At 44.8% G+C, this 20489-nt stretch overlaps 1 protein-coding gene across 1 annotated transcript in view; it reads right to left on the bottom strand.

Annotated features, from left to right (window-relative positions):
* Positions 1-10048, bottom strand: part of LOC137528707 (H-2 class II histocompatibility antigen, E-S beta chain-like) — a 117056-nt gene extending 107008 nt beyond the window's left edge. Inside the window, exon 1 of the mRNA XM_068250200.1 lies at positions 9916-10048. Within this exon, the coding sequence (XP_068106301.1) occupies positions 9916-9994 (79 nt within the window). The 5' untranslated portion in view covers positions 9995-10048. The remainder of the gene's footprint in view (positions 1-9915) is intronic.
* Between the last annotated feature and the right edge of the window lie 10441 nt (positions 10049-20489).

Raw genomic sequence — 20489 nt, forward strand, 5'->3', positions numbered from 1 at the left:
TGTCATCAAGTTACATTAGTTATGTTAATTAGAACAGATAGGTAATATAATCTCTTACCCACCCTGTTTTAAAAGAACAGGCAAATGTTTGTGATTCATGGGGGCTGCCATCTTTGTCATGGGGGCAGCCATCTTTTTGGTTGAAAGGAGGTGACAAGGAGCAGGAGACACAGTTCCAACTATCCTGTGTCCTGATTACCCCTCCCAGCTGCACATGCTAGGCTTCAAATGTCAAATTCAAAATGTAAAAAAAAAAAAAAAAAAAAATTGCACCCAAACAGCAGAACGAGAACAACAAAATCAGAAATCCCATCATGCTTTGCACAGCATCAAGGGAAAAAAGCCCGGGCAGTTTTCTTCTGTGCAGCTAAAAATGAGGCTTGCATAAGAGAAACAAAGTTCTGATGCTGTGAAACTGTTAAAGAAACACAAAGGGCCTGATTCACAAAGCGGTGATAACCCAGTTATCACGCCTAAAAGACTTTAGACGTGATGACCTTTTCACCACTGAGTTATCACCGCTTTTTCCTGCTCTTCGCGCGAAGTTACCGCGCGTACGCGCGCGCGCAAAGTCCCATAGGGCTTAATGGGAGCTTCACGCGAAGCGTCGGGTGCTGCGCGCGCACTTACGCGTGTACGCGCGGTAACTTCGCGCGAGTTTCTTCTTATCACGCCTAAAGTGAGTTTAGGCGTGATAAGGGGCTTTTCACTGGCGTGCAAACACTTTGCACCGCTTTGTGAATCAAGCCCAAAGCCTTTTCAGTGCTGCTGAGTCGATTTTTAGTCCGGAGGTTCACTTTAAGGACTGCTAACCTAACGCCAATTGACGTGCAGTCCTGGGGGCGTGTTTTGCAGGGGATTGCATGCGCCAATGCTCACGCATCTCCACTTGAATAACTCCGCTCCGCTCCGTCATCAGTCTCCCAGCGGTGATCGCCGTTAGGAGACTGTTAGACAGCGAAGCTGCCATCTATTTACAGTGTACAGCGATGCGATCTACGGCAGCGCTGTACTGGGGACAGCCGTGTCACTCGGCTGTCCCCTCCAGAGGCACAAAGGTGATCCGCTGTCATAGGCTTATGCTTACGACAGCTGATCACTGTCATTGGCTAGCGGGGTGAGGGAGGGAGGGATTATTATAAAATAATAAAAAAAGACTAATTTATTGTTAAAAAACCCAAAATAAATAAAAAAATTAATAACTAAACACGAAGGCAGGGATCAGACCCCACCAACAGCTCTGTTGGTGGGCAGAAAAGGGGAGATATCACTTGTGTGCTGAGTTGTACGGCCCTGCAGCGAGGCCTTAAAGCTGAAGTGGCCTATTTAGTAAAAAATGGCCTGGTCTTTAGGGGGTGTTTAAGCCTGTGGTCCTGAAGCACTTAACACACAGTCTCTCAATGACCAAGTTTATGAGCTTTGGGTTCCTTAGCATCAATAATTTGTATTTTCCCATTGAAATGAAACAAATCTGATCAGCTGTTTGTGGCTCCACCCCCGTTTTTGAATTTGAACCCCAGTCACCCAAGGACCAGCTGTACCAGGTTTGAGACCTCTGCCATTAACAGTGCAAGGATGGCAGCAATTTGAAAATCAATAGGTTAACTATGATTGGCTTTTGTGGGCTCCACCCTCTTTTCTGAATATTTATCCCAGTCACCAAGTGACCAACTGTGCAAAGTTTGAGAACCCTACCATTAACAGTGTAATAATGGCTGCAATTTACATTTTCCCAGTGAAAATTGTTTTTGGATCCACTCACTTTTTGTAACCTTGGCACACAGTCACTCAATGACTAAGTTTGTGAGCTTTCAGGTTCCTGGCATCAAAAATATATGAATGAAAGCAATTTATCCAACAAATAAATCTCTTTGGCTGTTTGTGGCTTCACCCCTTTAGTGACTTTAAACCCCAGTCGCTCAATGACCAACTGTAGCAGGTTTGAGGCCTCTGCCATTAACTGTGTAAGAATGGCAGCAGTTTAAAGGATACCCGAACTGACATGTGACATGATGAGAGAGACATGTGTATGTACAGTGCCAAGCCCACAAATAACTATGCTGTGTTCCTTTTTTTCTTTCTCTGCCTGAAAGAGGTAAATATCAGTTATGTAAGTGGCTGACTCAGTCCTGACTCAGACAGGAAGTGACTACAGTGTGACCCTCACTGATAAGAAATTCCCCCTTTTACCTCTTTCTTGCTCTTAGAAGCCATTTTCTGCTAGGAAAGTGTTTTATAGTTGGACTTTCTTATCAGTGAGGGTCACACTGTAGTCACTTCCTGTCTGAGTCAAGACTGAGTCAGCCACTTACATACCTGATATTTAACTCTTTCAGGCAGAAAAATAAAAAAAGGAACGCAGCATAGTTATTTGTGTGCTAGGCATTGTACATACACATGTCTATCTCATCATGTCATATGTCACTTCGGGTATCCTTTAAATATTTCCCTTGAAAATCAATATGTGAATTTTGATTGGCTGTTGTAGGCTCCACCCACTATCCTGAGTAATAATCCCAGTCACCCAGTGGCCAACTGTGTCAAGTTTGTGAACCCTGCCATTAACAGTGTAATAATGGCTGTTTATATTTTCCCGTGTAAAAAGTTAGTTGTTTTTGGCTCCACCCACTGTCTCTAACCTTGATATACAGTCACTCCAGTGGCATAGCTAGGGTATTTTACACCCAGTGGGGATGATTTACCGACAGCCCCTGTTCCCCCCCCCCCCCCCCGAAAAAAACCGAAGCGTGCCTCTGCAAAAAATGGGTGTGGTCATGACATCACATGGGCAGAGCTAACTGTAATATAACTGTGTAACAGTAAGGCAGTGGGCTAATATAAGTAGCCAGAATAGTTGCCACCAGTATAGGCTAGCTGGGTAGGTAGGTGCCCCCAATGCAGGTTAGATAAGTAGGTGCCCCCAGTACAGGTTAGATAGGTAGGTTCCCCCAGTGTAGGTTAGATGGGTAGGTGCCCCCAGTATAGATTACATAGGTAGCTGCCCCCAGTATAGGTTAGATAGGTAGCTGCCCCCCCAGTATAGGTTAGATAGGTAGCTGCCCCCCAGTATAGGTTTGATAGGTAGCTGCCCCCAGTATAGGTTTGATAGGTAGCTGCCCCCAGTATAGTTTGATAGGTAGCTGCCCCCCAGTAAAGGTTAGATAGGTGGGCCCCCAGTACAGGTTAGATTAGGTAGGTGCCCCCCAGGGGCGTAACTAGAAATCACTGGGCCCCCCTGCGAATATTTGGATGGGCCCCCCCCCCATAGGTGCCAAATAATCGTAATGAGGCAGCGTTTCACTGTAAATTAATTGTAAAGTGGGCAGCATTTTACCAGACAATCGTAATGTGGGCCAGAAAATCGTAATGTGGGCCTTTAGAAAATCATAATGTGGGCAGAGTTCACCAGAAAATCGTAATGTGGGCACCAGTCACCAGAAAATAGTAACGTGAGCAGCAGTCACCAGAAAATTGTAACGTGGGCAGCATTCACCAGACAATCGTAATGTGGGCAGCGTTCACCAGAATATCGTAATGTGGGACAGAAAATCGTAATGTGGGCAGAGTTCACCAGAAAATTGTAACATGGACAGCATTCACCAGACAATCGTAACTTGGGCAGTGTTCACCAGAAAATCGTAATGTGGGCCAGAAAATCGTAATGTGGGCAGCGTTCACCAGAAAATCGTAACGTGGACAGCATTCACCAGACAATCGTAACGTGGGCAGTGTTCACCAGAAAATCGTAATGTGGGCCAGAAAATCGCAATGTGGGCAGCAGTAACCAGAAAATCGCCATGTGGGCAGCAGTCACCAGAAAATTGCAATGTGGGCATCAGTCACCAGAAAATCCTAATGTGGGCAGCAGTCACCAGAATATCGTAATGTGGGCAGCAGTCACCAGAAAATCCTAATGTGGGCAGCAGTCACCAGAAAATCCTAATGTGGGCAGCAGTCACCAGAAAATCCTTATGTGGGCAGCAGTCACCAGAAAATCGCAATGTGGGCAGCAGTCACCAGAAAATCGCAATGTGGGCAGCAGTCACCAGAAAATCCTAATGTGGGCAGCATACACCAGAAAATCGTAATGTGGGCAGCAGACACCAGAAAATCGCAATGTGGGCAGCAGACACCTGAAAATCGCAATGTGGGCAGCAGACACCTAAAAATCGTAATGTGGGCAGCAGACACCTGAAAATCGTAATGTGGGCAGCAGACACCTGAAAATCGTAATGAGGGGAGCAGACACCTGAAAATCGCAATGTGGGCAGCAGTCACCAGAAAATCCTAATGTGGGTAGCAGACACCAGAAAATCGCAATGTGGGCAGCAGACACCTGAAAATCGCAATGTGGGCAGCAGACACCTGAAAATTGCAATGTGGGCATCAGTCACCAGAAAATCCTAATGTGGGCAGCAGTCACCAGAATATCGTAATGTGGGCAGCAGTCACCAGAAAATCCTAATGTGGGCAGCAGTCAGTCACCAGAATGTCGTAATGTGGGCAGCAGACACCAGAAAATCCTAATGTGGGCAGCAGTCACCAGAAAATCCTTATGTGGGCAGCAGTCACCAGAAAATCGCAATGTGGGCAGCAGTCACCAGAAAATCGCAATGTGGGCAGCAGTCACCAGAAAATCCTAATGTGGGCAGCATACACCAGAAAATCGTAATGTGGGCAGCAGACACCAGAAAATCGCAATGTGGGCAGCAGACACCTGAAAATCGCAATGTGGGCAGCAGACACCTGAAAATCGTAATGTGGGCAGCAGACACCTGAAAATCGTAATGTGGGCAGCAGACACCTGAAAATCGTAATGAGGGCAGCAGACACCTGAAAATCGCAATGTGGGCAGCAGTCACCAGAAAATCCTAATGTGGGCAGCATACACCAGAAAATCGTAATGTGGGCAGCAGACACCAGAAAATCGCAATGTGGGCAGCAGACACCTGAAAATCGCAATGTGGGCAGCAGACACCTGAAAATTGCAATGTGGGCATCAGTCACCAGAAAATCCTAATGTGGGCAGCAGTCACCAGAATATCGTAATGTGGGCAGCAGTCACCAGAAAATCCTAATGTGGGCAGCAGTCAGTCACCAGAATGTCGTAATGTGGGCAGCAGACACCAGAAAATCCTAATGTGGGCAGCAGTCACCAGAAAATCCTTATGTGGGCAGCAGTCACCAGAAAATCCTTATGTGGGCAGCAGTCACCAGAAAATCGCAATGTGGGCAGCAGTCACCAGAAAATCGCAATGTGGGCAGCAGTCACCAGAAAATCCTAATGTGGGCAGCATACACCAGAAAATCGTAATGTGGGCAGCAGACACCAGAAAATCGCAATGTGGGCAGCAGACACCAGAAAATCGCAATGTGGGCAGCAGACACCTGAAAATCGTAATGTGGGCAGCAGACACATGAAAATCGTAATGTGGGCAGCAGACACCTGAAAATCGTAATGAGGGCAGCAGACACCTGAAAATCGCAATGTGGGCAGCAGTCACCAGAAAATCCTAATGTGGGCAGCATACACCAGAAAATCCTAATGTGGGCAGCAGACACCAGAAAATCGCAATGTGGGCAGCAGACACCTGAAAATCGCAATGTGGGCAGCAGACACCTGAAAATCGTAATGTGGGCAGCAGACACCTGAAAACCGTAATGTGGGCAGCAGACACCTGAAAATCGTAATGAGGGCAGCAGACACCTGAAAATCGTAATGTGGGCAGCAGACACCTGAAAATCGTAATGTAGGCAGCAGACACCTGAAAATCGTAATGTGGGCAGCAGACACCAGAAAATCGTAATGTGGGCAGCAGACACCAGAAAATCATAATGTGGGCAGCAGACACCAGAAAATCGCAATGTGGGCAGCAGTGACCAGAAAATCGCAATGTGGGCAGCAGTGACCAGAAAACCGTAATGTGGGCAGCAGACACCAGAAAATCGCAATGTGGGCAGCAGTGACCAGAAAATCGTAATGTGGGCAGCAGACACCAGAAAATCATAATGTGGGCAGGAGTCACCAGAATATCGTAATGTGGGCAGCAGACACCAGAAAATCGCAATGTGGGCAGCAGACACCAGAAAATCGTAATGTGGGCAGCAGACACCTGAAAATCGTAATGTGGGCAGCAGACACCTGAAAATCGTAATGTAGGCAGCAGACACTAGAAAAAAAAATGCACATGTGAAAAAAAAAACAATTCACTTACCTGACAGAAGTCTTCTCCTCTCCCGGCATCTGGCTCGCAGCTCCCCGAGTCCTCCTGCAGCTGACAGGCAGAGTGCAGGGCTACGGCAAGATGGCTGCCGAAGCCCTGTACTAGAGACACAAATAGTCTCCAGTGTAGGGCTTCTTCGGTGGCCATCTTGCCGTAGCCCTGCTCTGCCTGCCGGAGACTATGCAGGCTGCCAGAGCGGGGCTGCGGGGAATGAACTGGCGCAGCGTCTATTAGACGCTGCGGCCAGTTGAGCACCTTGCTGGGGGGTCCAGAGCAGCGCTCCCCCCACGCACAGTGAGCGGGCCCCAGAGCAGCCCCGGGCGGCAGGGCCCCCCTGCGGCTGAGAGAGTCGCATCCCCGGTAGGTACGCCGGTGGTGACAGCCTTTCCTCCTCCGGGCCCCTGACTTGCTAGGGGCCCCCCTGCAACTGCAGGGGCTGCAGGGTCTATTCCTACGCCCCTGGTGCCCCCAGCATAGGAGCTGCCCCCCAGTATAGGTTAGATAGGTAGCTGCCACCCAGTATTGGTAGGTAGGCCCCCCTCCATAATGGAGGGGGGGGGGCACAGCCACGTGGAGCGCAGCCGGACCACTCCTCCGTTCCTCTCCTTGGGCCCCCCTCCATGCTCCCCCCTCGGACTGCAGAGTAACGCGCAGGGAAGCGCTGTATACAGCTACTCACCTCCCTGGTTCCAATGCCACTCACTCCCTGCTGGTCTTCTTCTCTCTGCATAGACGCTAATGCACACGCTGCTTCCTGCTAAACAGGAAGCAGCGTTTGTATGAGCGTCTATGCAGAAAGGAGACCGGCGGTGAGTGAGCGGCGATTGGAACCAGGGAAGTGAGTAGCTGTATACAGCTATACACTGGGCTCACGACGCTAGTGAGTCACTCAATGACCAAGTTTATGAGCTTTGGGGTCCTTGGCATCATTAATTTGCATTTTCCCATAGAAATTAAACAAATATGTCTGTTTGTGGCTCCACCCCTTTCCAGAGTTTGAACTCCAGTCAACCAATGACAGAGTTTACCAGGTGTGAGGCCTCTGCTATTAACAGTGTAAGAATGGCAGCATAGTAAATATTCCTCTTGAAAATCAGTTGGTGAATTTTGATTGGCTTTTGTAGGCTCCATCCTCTTTTCTGAATATTAATCCCAGTCACCCAGTGACCAACTGTGTCAAGTTTGAGAACCCTGCCATTAACAGTGTAAGAATGGCTGCAGTTTATATTTTTCCATGTAAAAAATTTAGTTATTGGCTCCGCCCACTTTTTCTAACCTTAACATACAGTCACTCTAGGACCAAGTTTATGAGTTTTGGGGCCCTTGGTATCAATAATTTGTATATTCCCATAGAAATGAAACAAATTAGATTGGCTGTTTGTGGTTCCGCCCCCTTTCCAGAATGTGAACACCAGTCACTCAGTGGCCAACTGTACTAGGTTTGAGGCATCTGCTATTGACAGTATAAAAATGGCAGAAATTTAAATATTACCCCAGGTGAATTTTGATTGGTTATTGTAGGCTCCACCCACTTCCCTGAATATTAATCTCAGTCACCCAGTGACCAATTGTGAGATTCCTGGCATTAACAGTGTAAGAATTGCTGCAGTTTATATTTTCCCAGTGAAATTTGGTTTTTGGCTTCACCCACTGTTTGTAACCTTGACACACAGTCAGCCTATGACCAAGTTTGTGAGCTTTCGGGTTCCTAGCATCAAATATGTGTTAATGGAATTAGTTTATCCACCAAAGAAATTTGATTGGCTGTTTTTGGCTCCGTTCCTTTAGTAAATTTAAACCCCAGTCACCCAGTGACTGACTGTAGCAAGTTTGAAGCCTCTGCCATTAACAGTGTAAGAATGGCAGCAGTTTAAATATTCCCCTTGAAAATCAATAGGTGAATTTTGAATGGCTGTTGTAGTCTACACCCACTTTCCTGAATCTTAATCTCATTAACCCAGTGACCAATTGAGGCAGGTTTGAAAACCCTGCAATTAACATTGTAAGAATGGCTGCAGTTTACATTTTCCCATTGAAAATAAATGGCTGAAATTTGATTGGCTGTTTTATGCTCCACCCACTTTTCCTGCATTTGTAACTTCGGTCACCAAGTGACCAACTATGTGGGGACTCTGGCTTGATTGCTGTGAGAATGGCAGCCTGACGCGAAACACCCAGAACATATTATCCCAGGTAGTGAGGAATCTGTATACCAAGTTTCGTTGAAATCGGTCAAGGTGTTTTCGAGTGATCCCGGCACATACACACATACATACATAGATCCGATTTTATGTACATAGAATAAAACATTGGTGCCATACATTGTACTAGGAAAAAATTTTAAACGTTGCAATAACCGGGACAAATGGGAAAATAAAATGTGTGGCTTTTAATTACGGAAGCATGTATTGTTTTAAAACTATAATGGCCGAAAACTGAAAAATAATGAATTTTTTACATTTTGTTCTTGATCCTGTTAAGATGCAGTTGGGATAAAATAATTATGTGCACAAAGTACCCCCCCCCCCCCACATTCAAAGAAAGCCTAATTGCCTAATTGGTGGCAAAAAAAGACAAGATATAGATATAGATTGTTTCAGTGTGAAAAGTAGTAATAAAGCTATAGGTGAATGAATGGAAGGAGCGCTGTTTTTTTAAGGGGAAAAACCCTTGGAGGTGAATGGGTTAAAAGGAAATAAATATGGCAGCTTCCATAGGTCACTGTAATGAGCTCACATAATGCTAGTGTAAGGAAGTCTAAGGCTAGGTTCACAGTGGGATGTTGCGGAGCTGCGTATAAAGTCTTATAACCAGTGCTGCTCGGATACCCCTTTTTAAAATCCGAATTGAATTTGGATCCGGGGACCCAGATATCCGGATCCTAATCAGATATCCGAATCCAAACTTTTCCGTACCCAAATAGAATTGGATATCCAAACCCAGTATCTGGAAATGCGACCGTATTCGGATATCCGGGTAGAAAAACGGAAGTGGCCTTTAAATTTCTTCCAAAACCTCTCTCTCTCTCTCTCTATGCCTTCGATCTGAATTTGGCCCTTAAAAGCCTCTGCTCGGATACTAGACTTAAGAATCCGACCAAGATTTCGGATTTCAGATAGAAATCCGAGTTAACTCGGAAAGTACTATTCGGATTGACACAGATATCCAGGATCCAATCCAAAATTCGGATAGGGGTAAAAAGTTCGGATTATCTGTGTAGTTCGGATACCCGAATATTGGATGAGCACCATTACTTATAACACAGCTTACCGCACCGCAATAAGAAATCTATGTGATGTTCACAATGGGACGTTAGCGTCGCATTGTAATGTGTAGCCTTATGGTAACACTGCTGAGGTGCATTACCTCTAAACGCACACATTACTAGGTACAGGAAAACATACTTTTCATCGCCTGTATGCTTTACTGTACCTACTTTATGCAACGGTAATGCAGCGTTAATGTGCTTTATCACTTTTGTCTTGCGTTTTGTTGTAATGCTGCATTGCAAATTAACTTTGCATCTCAAAAGAACATCCCACTGTGAAGCTAGTCAGAGTCACTCTATTTTTGCTATAGATTTCAAGAGAAAAAAATCAACATTTTGTCTTATTGTAAAGTTTTTAGGGGGTATAAATAACAAAAACAGTTATTGTCAGCATATTAAGTAAACAAAACAGAGATCACATACCTATTGAATACTGGGTAATTTCAGGCAACAGCAGTAACAGGAACAGCACAGCTTTCAGAAACATACATTGTCTGTCCATCTTGCTGCTAATAATCCTTAGCTACTAAATAGATACAACACTTCCACAAGTGAAACCACAGTGGAAACAATTTTATTAGCATAGAATGTTTGAGGACTGAAACTTCATTGGATGTTTTATTCTGCCTCTTCCAATCAGAATATTCTCTTCCTTCATCATCTGTTACCAGGTAGAGCATTTTGGTAGATGTGTTGTTTTCCCTTCTTTTGATAGGAGAAAGAACAAAATAGACAATAATTTTGCTGCTGCTGCTAATCAAGTTTATGTGAAAAAATGCTATAAGGGCTCATTATACTTTTCAATTTCATGAATTTTAAATGACATATGGCCTCAATTCACGGAGCATTATCAAACGTTTATCAAACACTTTATCAAACGTTTGATAATTTACCTCATGGGTAAAATCTCATTTTAAATTCACTAAGGTGCTATATATTTATCGAATGTTTTACCGATAAAACGTTCAACAAATTTATAACACCTTAGTGAATTCAAAATGAGATTTTACCCATGAGGTAAATTATCAAACGTTTGATAAAGTGTTTGATAAACGTTTGATAATGCTCCGTGAATTGAGGCCTATAGGCCTCATCTCCTGTCTTTAATAACATTTCTAGAGTTATCACCATGGTAATGAGGCATGTAGTATTCAGGAATAGAGATGGCCTGAACCTCCGATTTTAGGTTCGCGAACCTCCGCAAACGTTCGCGAACCTGCGAACGTTCGCGAACCACCATAGACTTCAATGGGGAGGCGAACTTGAAAAATTAGAAAAAATTCTGCTGGCCAGAGAAGTGATGGAAAAGATGTTTCAAGTCATCTAACACCTGGAGGGAGACATGGTTGAGTGGGATAGACGTCAAAAGTCCCGGAAATTTTTTTAGTTTTCACACAAAGCAGTGTTTTAAGGGCAGAAATCACCTTCAATGCGAAATTGCAGGCCTACACTACTGCATGTGTTTACATCAATCAGGGATTGTAATTCTCCCTCCTCCCTTTCTCCCTCTCGAGGAGGAGGAGGATCTTGTCTTCCAGGGATTTGCAGGATGTCAAAAGCACGCTCACATACATTGGCCAGGAATCAAACCCAGGTCAACTGCTTGGAGAGCAGCTATGCTCACCACTATACTACCAACACTACGGGCTGAAGCCAGCCTTGCTGGCCTGGGAAGGATGAAAAGCTAGGTGGCCATGCAACCATTCCTGCTAACCTAAAGCTTACTTGTGTCTTACAACACATTGGCTTAAAGAACTTCCGAGGCCAAATTTAGAAAAAAAAAGTTAGATACCTGCATCAGTTTGGAAGACACGGAGGATGCCATCCGCGCCCTCCGTGCCGTTCCGCCGGGTCCCCGCTGCTCAATAGCCCCCCGAACGGCTCCTGACCGCACGGCCCGGGTCGGCTCTCCTGCCTGCACAAAGGTGGCCGCCGGAGTGCGGCTGCGCGGCTCTAGGGCCAACCCCCCAATCCACGTTTCCTGTAGCGTGGATCCTAGAGCTGCGCAGTCGCACTATTGAGCGGCGGAGCCCCGGCGGAACGGCACGGAGGACGCGGACGGCGTCCTCCGTGTCTTCCAAACTGATGCAGGTATCTAACTTTTTTAATTTTTTTTTCTAAATTTGGCCTCGGAAGTCCTTTAAGACTTTACCAAATCCAATGGTCCAATATGGGGAAGCTTCTCTGTTTGCTGTTTTTTTTTGTTTTTTTGTTAAGTGTGTCACAGTTCACTCATCTCTTCAACTACAAGAAAGGCCCTGGATTAGTCTTAGCTACCATAATATCTATGTTACGGCAGGGCCCTTATTACACTTTCTCTTACAGGGCCATGGAAACCCTTTTGCCCATGCGATAAAGCGAGGTGCAAAAATGAAATCATGCCTAGCAGAGGTTGGTTTTGATCCATCAACCTCGGGGTTATGGGCCCAGCACACTTCCACTGCGCCACTCTGCAGTCTGTTTACATTTGCATACAATCTTCAAGTTTAAGAAGGGTGTCACAGGACCCCTCGTGGCCGGACCGCAAAATGCCTTCCAATCAGTTTCAGCACACAGACCATGCAAGCTGTGGTCGCATTCGGTGCGCAGAAACCGTTGGAATTTTGGCAGCAGATCAACTAGAAGGGAGCCTGTGAGTTATGGTAATTACAAATTACACACTATTTCAGGGTATAACTGCCACCACCTCTGTTACCATGGGACAGAGGAGCCCACTTACTGGCTAAGTCTAGACCTGCAAATAAAAACGGTTAAACACACTCTATTCTGTCTAGCTAGCGACAATAGTAGCGTCTCTTCAGAGACCCGGGTTCAGTTTCTCTGTGTCGCTGAATAATATGGTAGCGGAATAAACAAACTGTCGTTAGCGTCGGTTTATTAAAATGCAATATAAATAATTAATATATACAGAAAATTATTAAAATCAACAATTATAGAAACATTAATAGCCAGTATGAAAAATAGGGGAGAAAATACTTAGTTCGTGGAAAGATGTCCTTTCTGGTAAAACCATAAGGTTCTTGGTTTCAGTTCCGTTCAGTTGAGTTAGGAGCAAAGTTCAGACAAGATGGCCGCCACTGTTCCTCAAAGTGGCAGCATGCTCCCATGAAGGTGGAATGTGGAGGAATGAGGTCCTGGCAATGTGCTTTTGATGAAGCTGGTTTGGGGGCATGGCAACGCCTGCCCCAACTGAATTACCCACCAATGACAGTTAATTCCCTCTGAGAGAGATTTTAGTTTTAAACTTATAAAATGCCGTAACTCATAAACAATACATGTCATATTTAGGTGGATAGCAGATTCCTAATTGTCAGAAAATACCGATTAATATGACATCAGACGTGACTAGGGCAGCGGGTCCTGTTCCTGACAAGGGTCATACATCAATAACCGGACGGGCTATTGCTATGAATTTTATATCAGCACATTGGGCAGATTTTAACTAATAAGACTATATGAATTTTATAGCTGTGCTATATAAGGTCTCCATATAACAGACAAGAAAACATACAACACATGCATTCAAATCTGCCCCCATCGGTGCCAGCCAGTCTGGTCCCCAACTGGGAGGGAAGCAGTTCTTTGAATAGGCTTACCATTTGGTGAGCCTATTGACATCTATCTGAGGTAATTAAAAGTAAACATTAGTCTCTTGGACACAAGCTTTGTTCCTGTTCATTAGCAAATCAAAAGAGCCATCCTGCAGTTAAGCTAATTCTATCTCTCTGTTGGAAGAAAGAGAGACTCCAGGTTGCTACAGGCAGCCCCTACACAGCCAATCCAGATTCTATCAATCTTAATCGCAATCAATGCAGAGAATCAATTGCGATCACATTTTCTTCAAGGTTCAAAGACGCGTCTGTGGCCACGCAACCGTCCGTCACCAAGGGTACATTAGTTGAAATAGTTACACTACAATCTATGTTACAGCAAGGCCCTACTGACACTTTCTCTTAAGGGGCTATGGCTGCCATAACCCCTTAACCTCCCTGGCGGTATGATTTGTGCGGCTACGCGGGAGGGTTTTTTTCACCTTTTTTTTTTTTTTAGCATGTAGCTAGCCTGGCTTCCCCCCTCCCTGCGGCGTCCCCCGTACTAACCGATCGCCGCCGGCGCCGCTTGCCCATAAGGAAATCCCGTTCTGAACGAGATTTCCTTGACGGCTTCCCCCATCGCCATGGTGACGAACGGTGTGACGTCATCGACGTTGCCGACGTCGTGACGTCACAGGGAATCCCGATCCACCCCATAGCGCAGCCTGGCGGCGATTGGCCAGGCTGCGCAAAAAGTATGCGGGGGCGGGGCCCCCTGTATCGCGGCAGGTAGTGGCGCATCGGCGGCGGGCGGCGGCGATTGCAAAAAACACGCAGCTAGCAAAGTGCTAGCTGCGTGTTTGAAAAAAAAATTATGCAAATCGGCCCAGCAGGGCCTGAGGAATCCTCCTCGGCGGCTTACCCCGTGTCCAGCACGGGGTTACCGCTAAGGAGGTTAAGAGAAAGTGTCATTAGGGCCAGGGATGCTTATCCGGATCCAGGTACCCGGGTAAAAAATGGGTATCCGACCATTTTTACGCTATCCGGTCGGATCCGGATACTGGATACCTGGGCCCAGATCCGGATAGCTCTATGCGGATATCTGACCGCATAATCCGGATACCCGCGGATATACGGATCCGGGTAGTGTAACTAAGGAGATGTCATTCAGCCAATCAGAGGGCTCCCAGCAGAAGCCCTACCAACCAATCACAGAGGGGAACCTTGGCTAGTCCCTCCTGTACAGGTCCTTCTCAAAAATTAGCATATTGTGATAAAGTTCATTATTTTCTGTAATGTACTGATAAACATTAGACTTTCATATATTTTAGATTCATTACACACAACTTGAAGTAGTTCAAGCCTTTTATTGTTTTAATATTGATGATTTTGGCATACAAGTCATGAAAACCCCAAATTCCTATCTAAAAAAATTAGCATATCATGAAAAGGTTCTCTAAACTAGCTATTAACCTAATCATCTGAATCAACTAATCTATATATATAAAATCGGATGTATGTATGTACAGTGGTGTGAAAAACTATTTGCCCCCTTCCTGATTTCTTATTCTTTTGCATGTTTGTCACACTTAAATGTTTCTGATCATCAAAAACCGTTAACTATTAGTCAAAGATAACATAATTGAACACAAAATGCAGTTTTAAATGATGGTTTTTATTATTTAGTGAGAAAAAAAACTCAAAACCTACATGGCCCTGTGTGAAAAAGAAATTGCCCCCTGAACCTAATAACTGGTTGGGCCACCCTTAGCAGCAATAACTGCAATCAAGTGTTTGCGATAACTTGCAACGAGTCTTTTACAGCGCTCTGGAGGAATTTTGGCCCACTCATCTTTGCAGAATTGTTGTAATTCAGCTTTATTTGATGGTTTTCTAGCATGAACCGCCTTTTTAAGGTCATGCCACAACATCTCAATAGGATTCAGGTCAGGACTTTGACTAGGCCACTCCACAGTCTTCATTTTGTTTTTCTTCAGCCATTCAGAGGTGGATTTGCTGGTGTGTTTTGGGTCATTGTCCTGCTGCAGCACCCAAGATCGCTTCAGCTTGAGTTGACAAACAGATGGCCGGACATTCTCCTTCAGGATTTTTTGGTAGACAGTAGAATTCATTGTTCCATCTATCACAGCAAGCCTTCCAGGTCCTGAAGCACCAAAACGACCCCAGACCATCACACTACCACCACCATATTTTACTGTTGGTATGATGTTCTTTTGCTGAAATGCTGTGTTTCTTCTATGCCAGATGTAACGGGACAGGCACCTTCCAAAAAGTTCAACTTTTGTCTCGTCGGTCCACAAGGTATTTTCCCAAAAGTCTTGGCAATCATTGAAATGTTTTTTAGCAAAATTGAGACGAGCCTTTGTTCTTTTTGTTTAAAAGTGGTTTGTGCCTTGGATATCTGCCATGCAGTGCGTTTTTGCCCAGTCTCTTTCTTATGGTGGAGTCGTGAACACTGACCTTAATTGAGGCAAGTGAGGCCTGCAGTTCTTTAGATGTTGTCCTGGGGTCTTTTGTGGCCTCTCGGATGAGTTTTCTCTGCACTCTTGGGGTAATTTTGGTCAGCCGGCCACTCCTGGGAAGGTTCATCACTGTTCCATGTTTTTGCCATTTGTGGATAATGGCTCTCACCGTGGTTCGCTGAAGTCCCAAAGCTTTAGAAATGGCTTTATAACCTTTACCAGACTGATAGATCTCAATTACAGTACTTTTGTTCTCATTTGTTCCTGAATTTCTTTGGATCTTGGCATGATGTCTAGCTTTTGAGGTGCTTTTGGTCTACTTCTCTGTGTCAGATGGCTCCCATTTAAGTGATTTCTTGATTGAAACAGGTGTGGCAGTAATCAGGCCTGGGGGTGACTACAGAAATTGAACTCAGGTGTGATAAACCACAGTTAAGTTATTTTTAAACAAGGGGGGGCAATCACTTTTTCACACAGGGCCATGTAGATTTGGAGTTTTTTTTCTCACTAAATAATAAAAACCATCATTTAAAACTGCATTTTGTGTTCAATTATGTTATCTTTGACTAATAGTTAATGGTTTTTCATGAGCAGAAACATTTAAGTGTGACAAACATGCAACAGAATAAGAAATCAGGAAGGGGGCAAATAGTTTTTCACACCACTGTATGTGTGTGTGTATGTGTGTGTGTATGTGCCGCGATCACGTGAAAACGGCTTGACCGATTTGAACGAAACTTGGTACACAGATCCCTTACTACCTGGGATGATATGTTCTGGGGGTCTCGCGGCCCCCCTGCACACCTGGGCGGAGCTACAAACAGCATATCAGATTCCACCCATTCAAGTCACTGGAAAAAATGTAAAAGGCTGCCATTCTCACAGTAATCGAGCCACAGTCCACACTTTGCACAGTTGGTCACTTGATGACCGAGGTTACAAATCCAGGAAAAGTGGGCGGAGCATAAAACAGCCAATCAAATTTCAGCCGTTCATTTTAAATGGGAAAATGTAAACTGCAGCCATTCTTAGACTGTTAATCGCAGGGTTCTCAAACTTGCCACAGTTGGTCACTGGGTGAATGAGATTAAGATTCAAGAAAGTGGGTGGAGCCTACAACAGCCAATCAAAATTCACCTATTGATTTTCAAGGGGAATATTTAAACTGCTGCTATTCTTACACTTTTAATGGCAGAGGCTTCAAACTTGCTACAGTCGGTCATTGGGTGACTGGGGTCAAAGTTTACTAAAGGGGCGTGGCCACATACAGCCAATCAGATTTCCTTGGTGGATAAACTGCTTCCATTCACACATTTTTGATGCCTGGAACCTGACAGCTCACAAACTTGGTCATTGAGTGACTGTGTGTCAAGGTTACGAAAAGTGGGCGGAGCCAAAACAACTTTTATGGGGAAAATATAAACGGCAGCCATTCTTACACCGTTAATGGCAGGGTTCTCAAACTTTGCACAGTTGGTCATTGGGTCACAGATTAAGATTTTGGAAGGTGGGTGGAGCCTAAAACAGCCAATAAAAATTCCCCTTTTGATTTTCAAAGGGAATATTTCATCTGCTACCATTCTCTTATACTGGTAAAAGCAGATGCCTCAAACCTGGTACAGTTGGTCACTGGGTGACTGGGGTCCACATTCAGAAAGGGGGCGGAGCCACAAACAGCCAGATTTGTTTATGGGGAATATACAAAGTATTGATACCAAGGACCCCAAAGCTGATAAACTTGATAATTGAGTGACTGTATGTCAAGGTTAGAAAAAGTGGCCGGTGCCAACAACTTCATTTTTTACATTGCAGGGTTCCCAAACTTTACACAATTGGCCACTGGGTGACTGGGATGAATATTCAGAAATGTGGGTGGAGCCTACAACAGCCAATCAAAATGTACCTAATAATTTTCAAGGGGAATATTCACATTGCTACCATTCTTACACTGTTAGTGGCAGAGGCCTCAAACCTGATACAGTCAGTCATTGGGTGACTGGGGTCCAAATTCACTAAAGGGGTGGAGCCACAAACAGCCAATCAGATTTGCTAGATTGATTTCAGCCATTCTGTTATTGCCAGGGTTCTCAAACATGACACAGTTGGCCACTGGGTGACTGTGACTAATATTCAGAAAAGTGGGTGGAGCCTACAGCAGCCAATCAAAATTCACCTTTTGATTTTCAAGGGGAATATTTACTTTGCTGCCATTCATGCACTCTTAATGGCAGAGGCCTAACATCTGCTACAGTCAGTCACTGGGAGACTGAAATTTAAATTCTGAAGGGAGCTGGCCAAAAACAGCCAATCAGATTTGTTTAATTTCAATGGTAAAATGCAACTTATTGATGCCAAAGACCCCAAAGCTCATAAACTTGGTCATTAAGTGACTGTATGTCAAAATTAGAAATAGTGGGCAGAGACAAAAACAACTAACTTTTTACATGGGGAAATGTAAACTGCAGCTTTTCTTACCCTGTTAATGGCAGGGTTCTCAAACTTCACACAGTTGGTCACTGGGTGACTAGGATTAATATTCGGAAAAGTAGGTGGAGCCTACAAGAGTCAATCAAAATTCACCTATTGATTTTCAAGGGGAATATTGAAACTGCAGCCATTCTCACACTGTTAATAGCAGAGGCCTCAAACCTGCTACAGTCGGTCGTTAAGTGTTTGGGGTTCAAATTCAGTAAAGAGGTGGAGCCACAAACAGCCAGATTTCTTTGCTGGATAAACTGCTTCCATTAGCACAATTTTGATGCCAGGAACCCAAAAGCTCACAAACTTGGTCATTGAGTAGTGCCTGTGTGTCAAGGTTACAAAAAGTGGGTGGAGTTAAAAACAGATTTTTCTGGGAAATTGTAAACTGCAGCCCTTCTTCACTGTTAATGGCAGGGTTCTCAAACTTAGCATAGCTGGTTACTGGGTGACTGGGATTAATAATCAGAAAAGTGGGTGGAGCCTAAAAATGCCAATCAAAAATTACATGTCGCTTTTCAAGGAGAATATTAAAATTGCTGCCATTCTTGCACTGTTAATGGCACAAGCCTCAAACCTGGTACAGTTGGTCATTGGGTCACTGAGGTTCAAATTCAGAAAAGGGGACAGAGCCACAAACAGTGAATCAGATTTGTTTCATTTCATGGGAAAATACAAAATATTGTTCCTAAGGACCCCAAAACTCACAAACTTGGGCATTGAGTAGTGACTTTGTGTCCAGGTTACAAAAAGTGGGCGGAGCCAAAAACAAATGTCACTGGGAAAGTGTAAACTGCAGCCCTTCTTACACTGTTTATTTTAGGGTTCCCAATCTTTGCCCAGATGGTCACTGAGTGACTGAGATATTCAGGGAAGTGGGTGGAGCCTATAATAGCCAATCAAAATTCACCTGTTGATTTTCAAGTGGAATATTTAAATTGCTGCCATTTTTACACTGTTAATAGCAGATGCCTCAAACCTGCTACAGTTGGTCTTTGGGTGACTGGGGTTCAAATGCTGGAGAGGGGTGTTTTCGCTATCTGATTTGTTTAATTTCTATGGGAATATACAAATTATTGATGCCAAGGACTCCAAAGCTCACAAACTTGGTCATTGAGTGTTTGTGTGTTAGGGTTAGAAAGTGGGCGGAGCCAACACCAGTCAAATACATACCCGGGCAATGCTGGGTCATCAGTGGGTGGAGACAAATACAAATTTCACTGGGAAAATGTACACTGCAGCCATCCTGTTAATGGCAGGGTTTTTAAACTTTGCACAGTTGGTCACTGGGTGACTGGGATTAATATTCAGAAAAGTGGGTGGAGCCTACAAAAGTGAATCAAACTTCCCCTGTTGCTTTTCAAGGGGAATATTTAATTGCTACCATTCTTGAACTGTTAATGGCACAGGCCTCAAACCTGGTACAGTTGGTTATTGGGTGACTGGGGTTCAAATTCAGAAAAAGGGGTGGAGCCACACACACCCAATCAGATTTGTTTCATTTCAATGCAGATTATTGATACCAAAGACCGCAAAGCTCACAAACTTGGTCAGTGAGTAATTGTGTGTTAGGGTTAGAAAAAGTAGGCGGAGCCAACACCAGCCAAATACATACCCGGGCAACGCCGGGCAATCAGCTAGTTAACTCTAAACACCTGCAAAAGATTCCTGAGGCTTTTAAAAACTCCCAGCCTGGTGCATTACTCAAAACCGCAATCATTAGTAAGACTGCCGACCTGACTGCTGTCCAGAAGGCCATCATTGACACCCTCAAGCAAGAGGGTAAGACACAGAAAGAAATTTCTGAATGAATAGGCTGTTCCCAGAGTGCTGTATCAAGGGGTGGGAAGTCTGTGGGAAGGAAAAAGTGTGGCAGAAAACGCTGCACAATGAGAAGAAGTGACCGCACCCTGAGGATGATTGTGGAGAAGGACCGATTCCAGACCTTGGGGGACCTGCGGAAGCAGTGGACTGAGTCTGGAGTAGAAACATCCAGAGCCACTGTGTACAGGCGTGTGCAGGAAATGGGCTACAGGTGCTGCATTCCCCAGGTCAAGCCACTTTTGAACCAGAAACAGCGGCAGAAGCGCCTGACCTGGGCTACAGAGAAGCAGCACTGTTGCTCAGTGGTCCAAAGTACTTTTTCGGATGAAAGCAACTATTGCATGTCATTCGGAAATCAAGGTGCCAGAGTCTGGAGGAAGACTGGGGAGAGGGAAATGCCAAAATGCCTGAAGTCCAGTGTCAAGTACCCACAGTCAGTGATGGTCTGGGTGCAGGGCCGGATTACCCACCAGGCAACAAAAGCAGTCGCTTGGGGGCCCCGATTCAGAGTCAAAGGGGCCCCATCAGCACATAAACCAGCCCTCGCCATCCTGTCAGCGGTGGCTGGATGGTTTAATGGTATAATGGTTAAAAGTACTTTGAGCAGTGCAGTAACTATGGAAAGATGCATATCATTTTAAAGCTCTGTGTCTCCTCTTTCCAATGATATATAAACCGC

The sequence above is a fragment of the Hyperolius riggenbachi genome, chromosome 8 (assembly GCF_040937935.1).
Source record: "Hyperolius riggenbachi isolate aHypRig1 chromosome 8, aHypRig1.pri, whole genome shotgun sequence".
Classification (NCBI taxonomy): Eukaryota; Metazoa; Chordata; class Amphibia; order Anura; family Hyperoliidae; genus Hyperolius; species Hyperolius riggenbachi.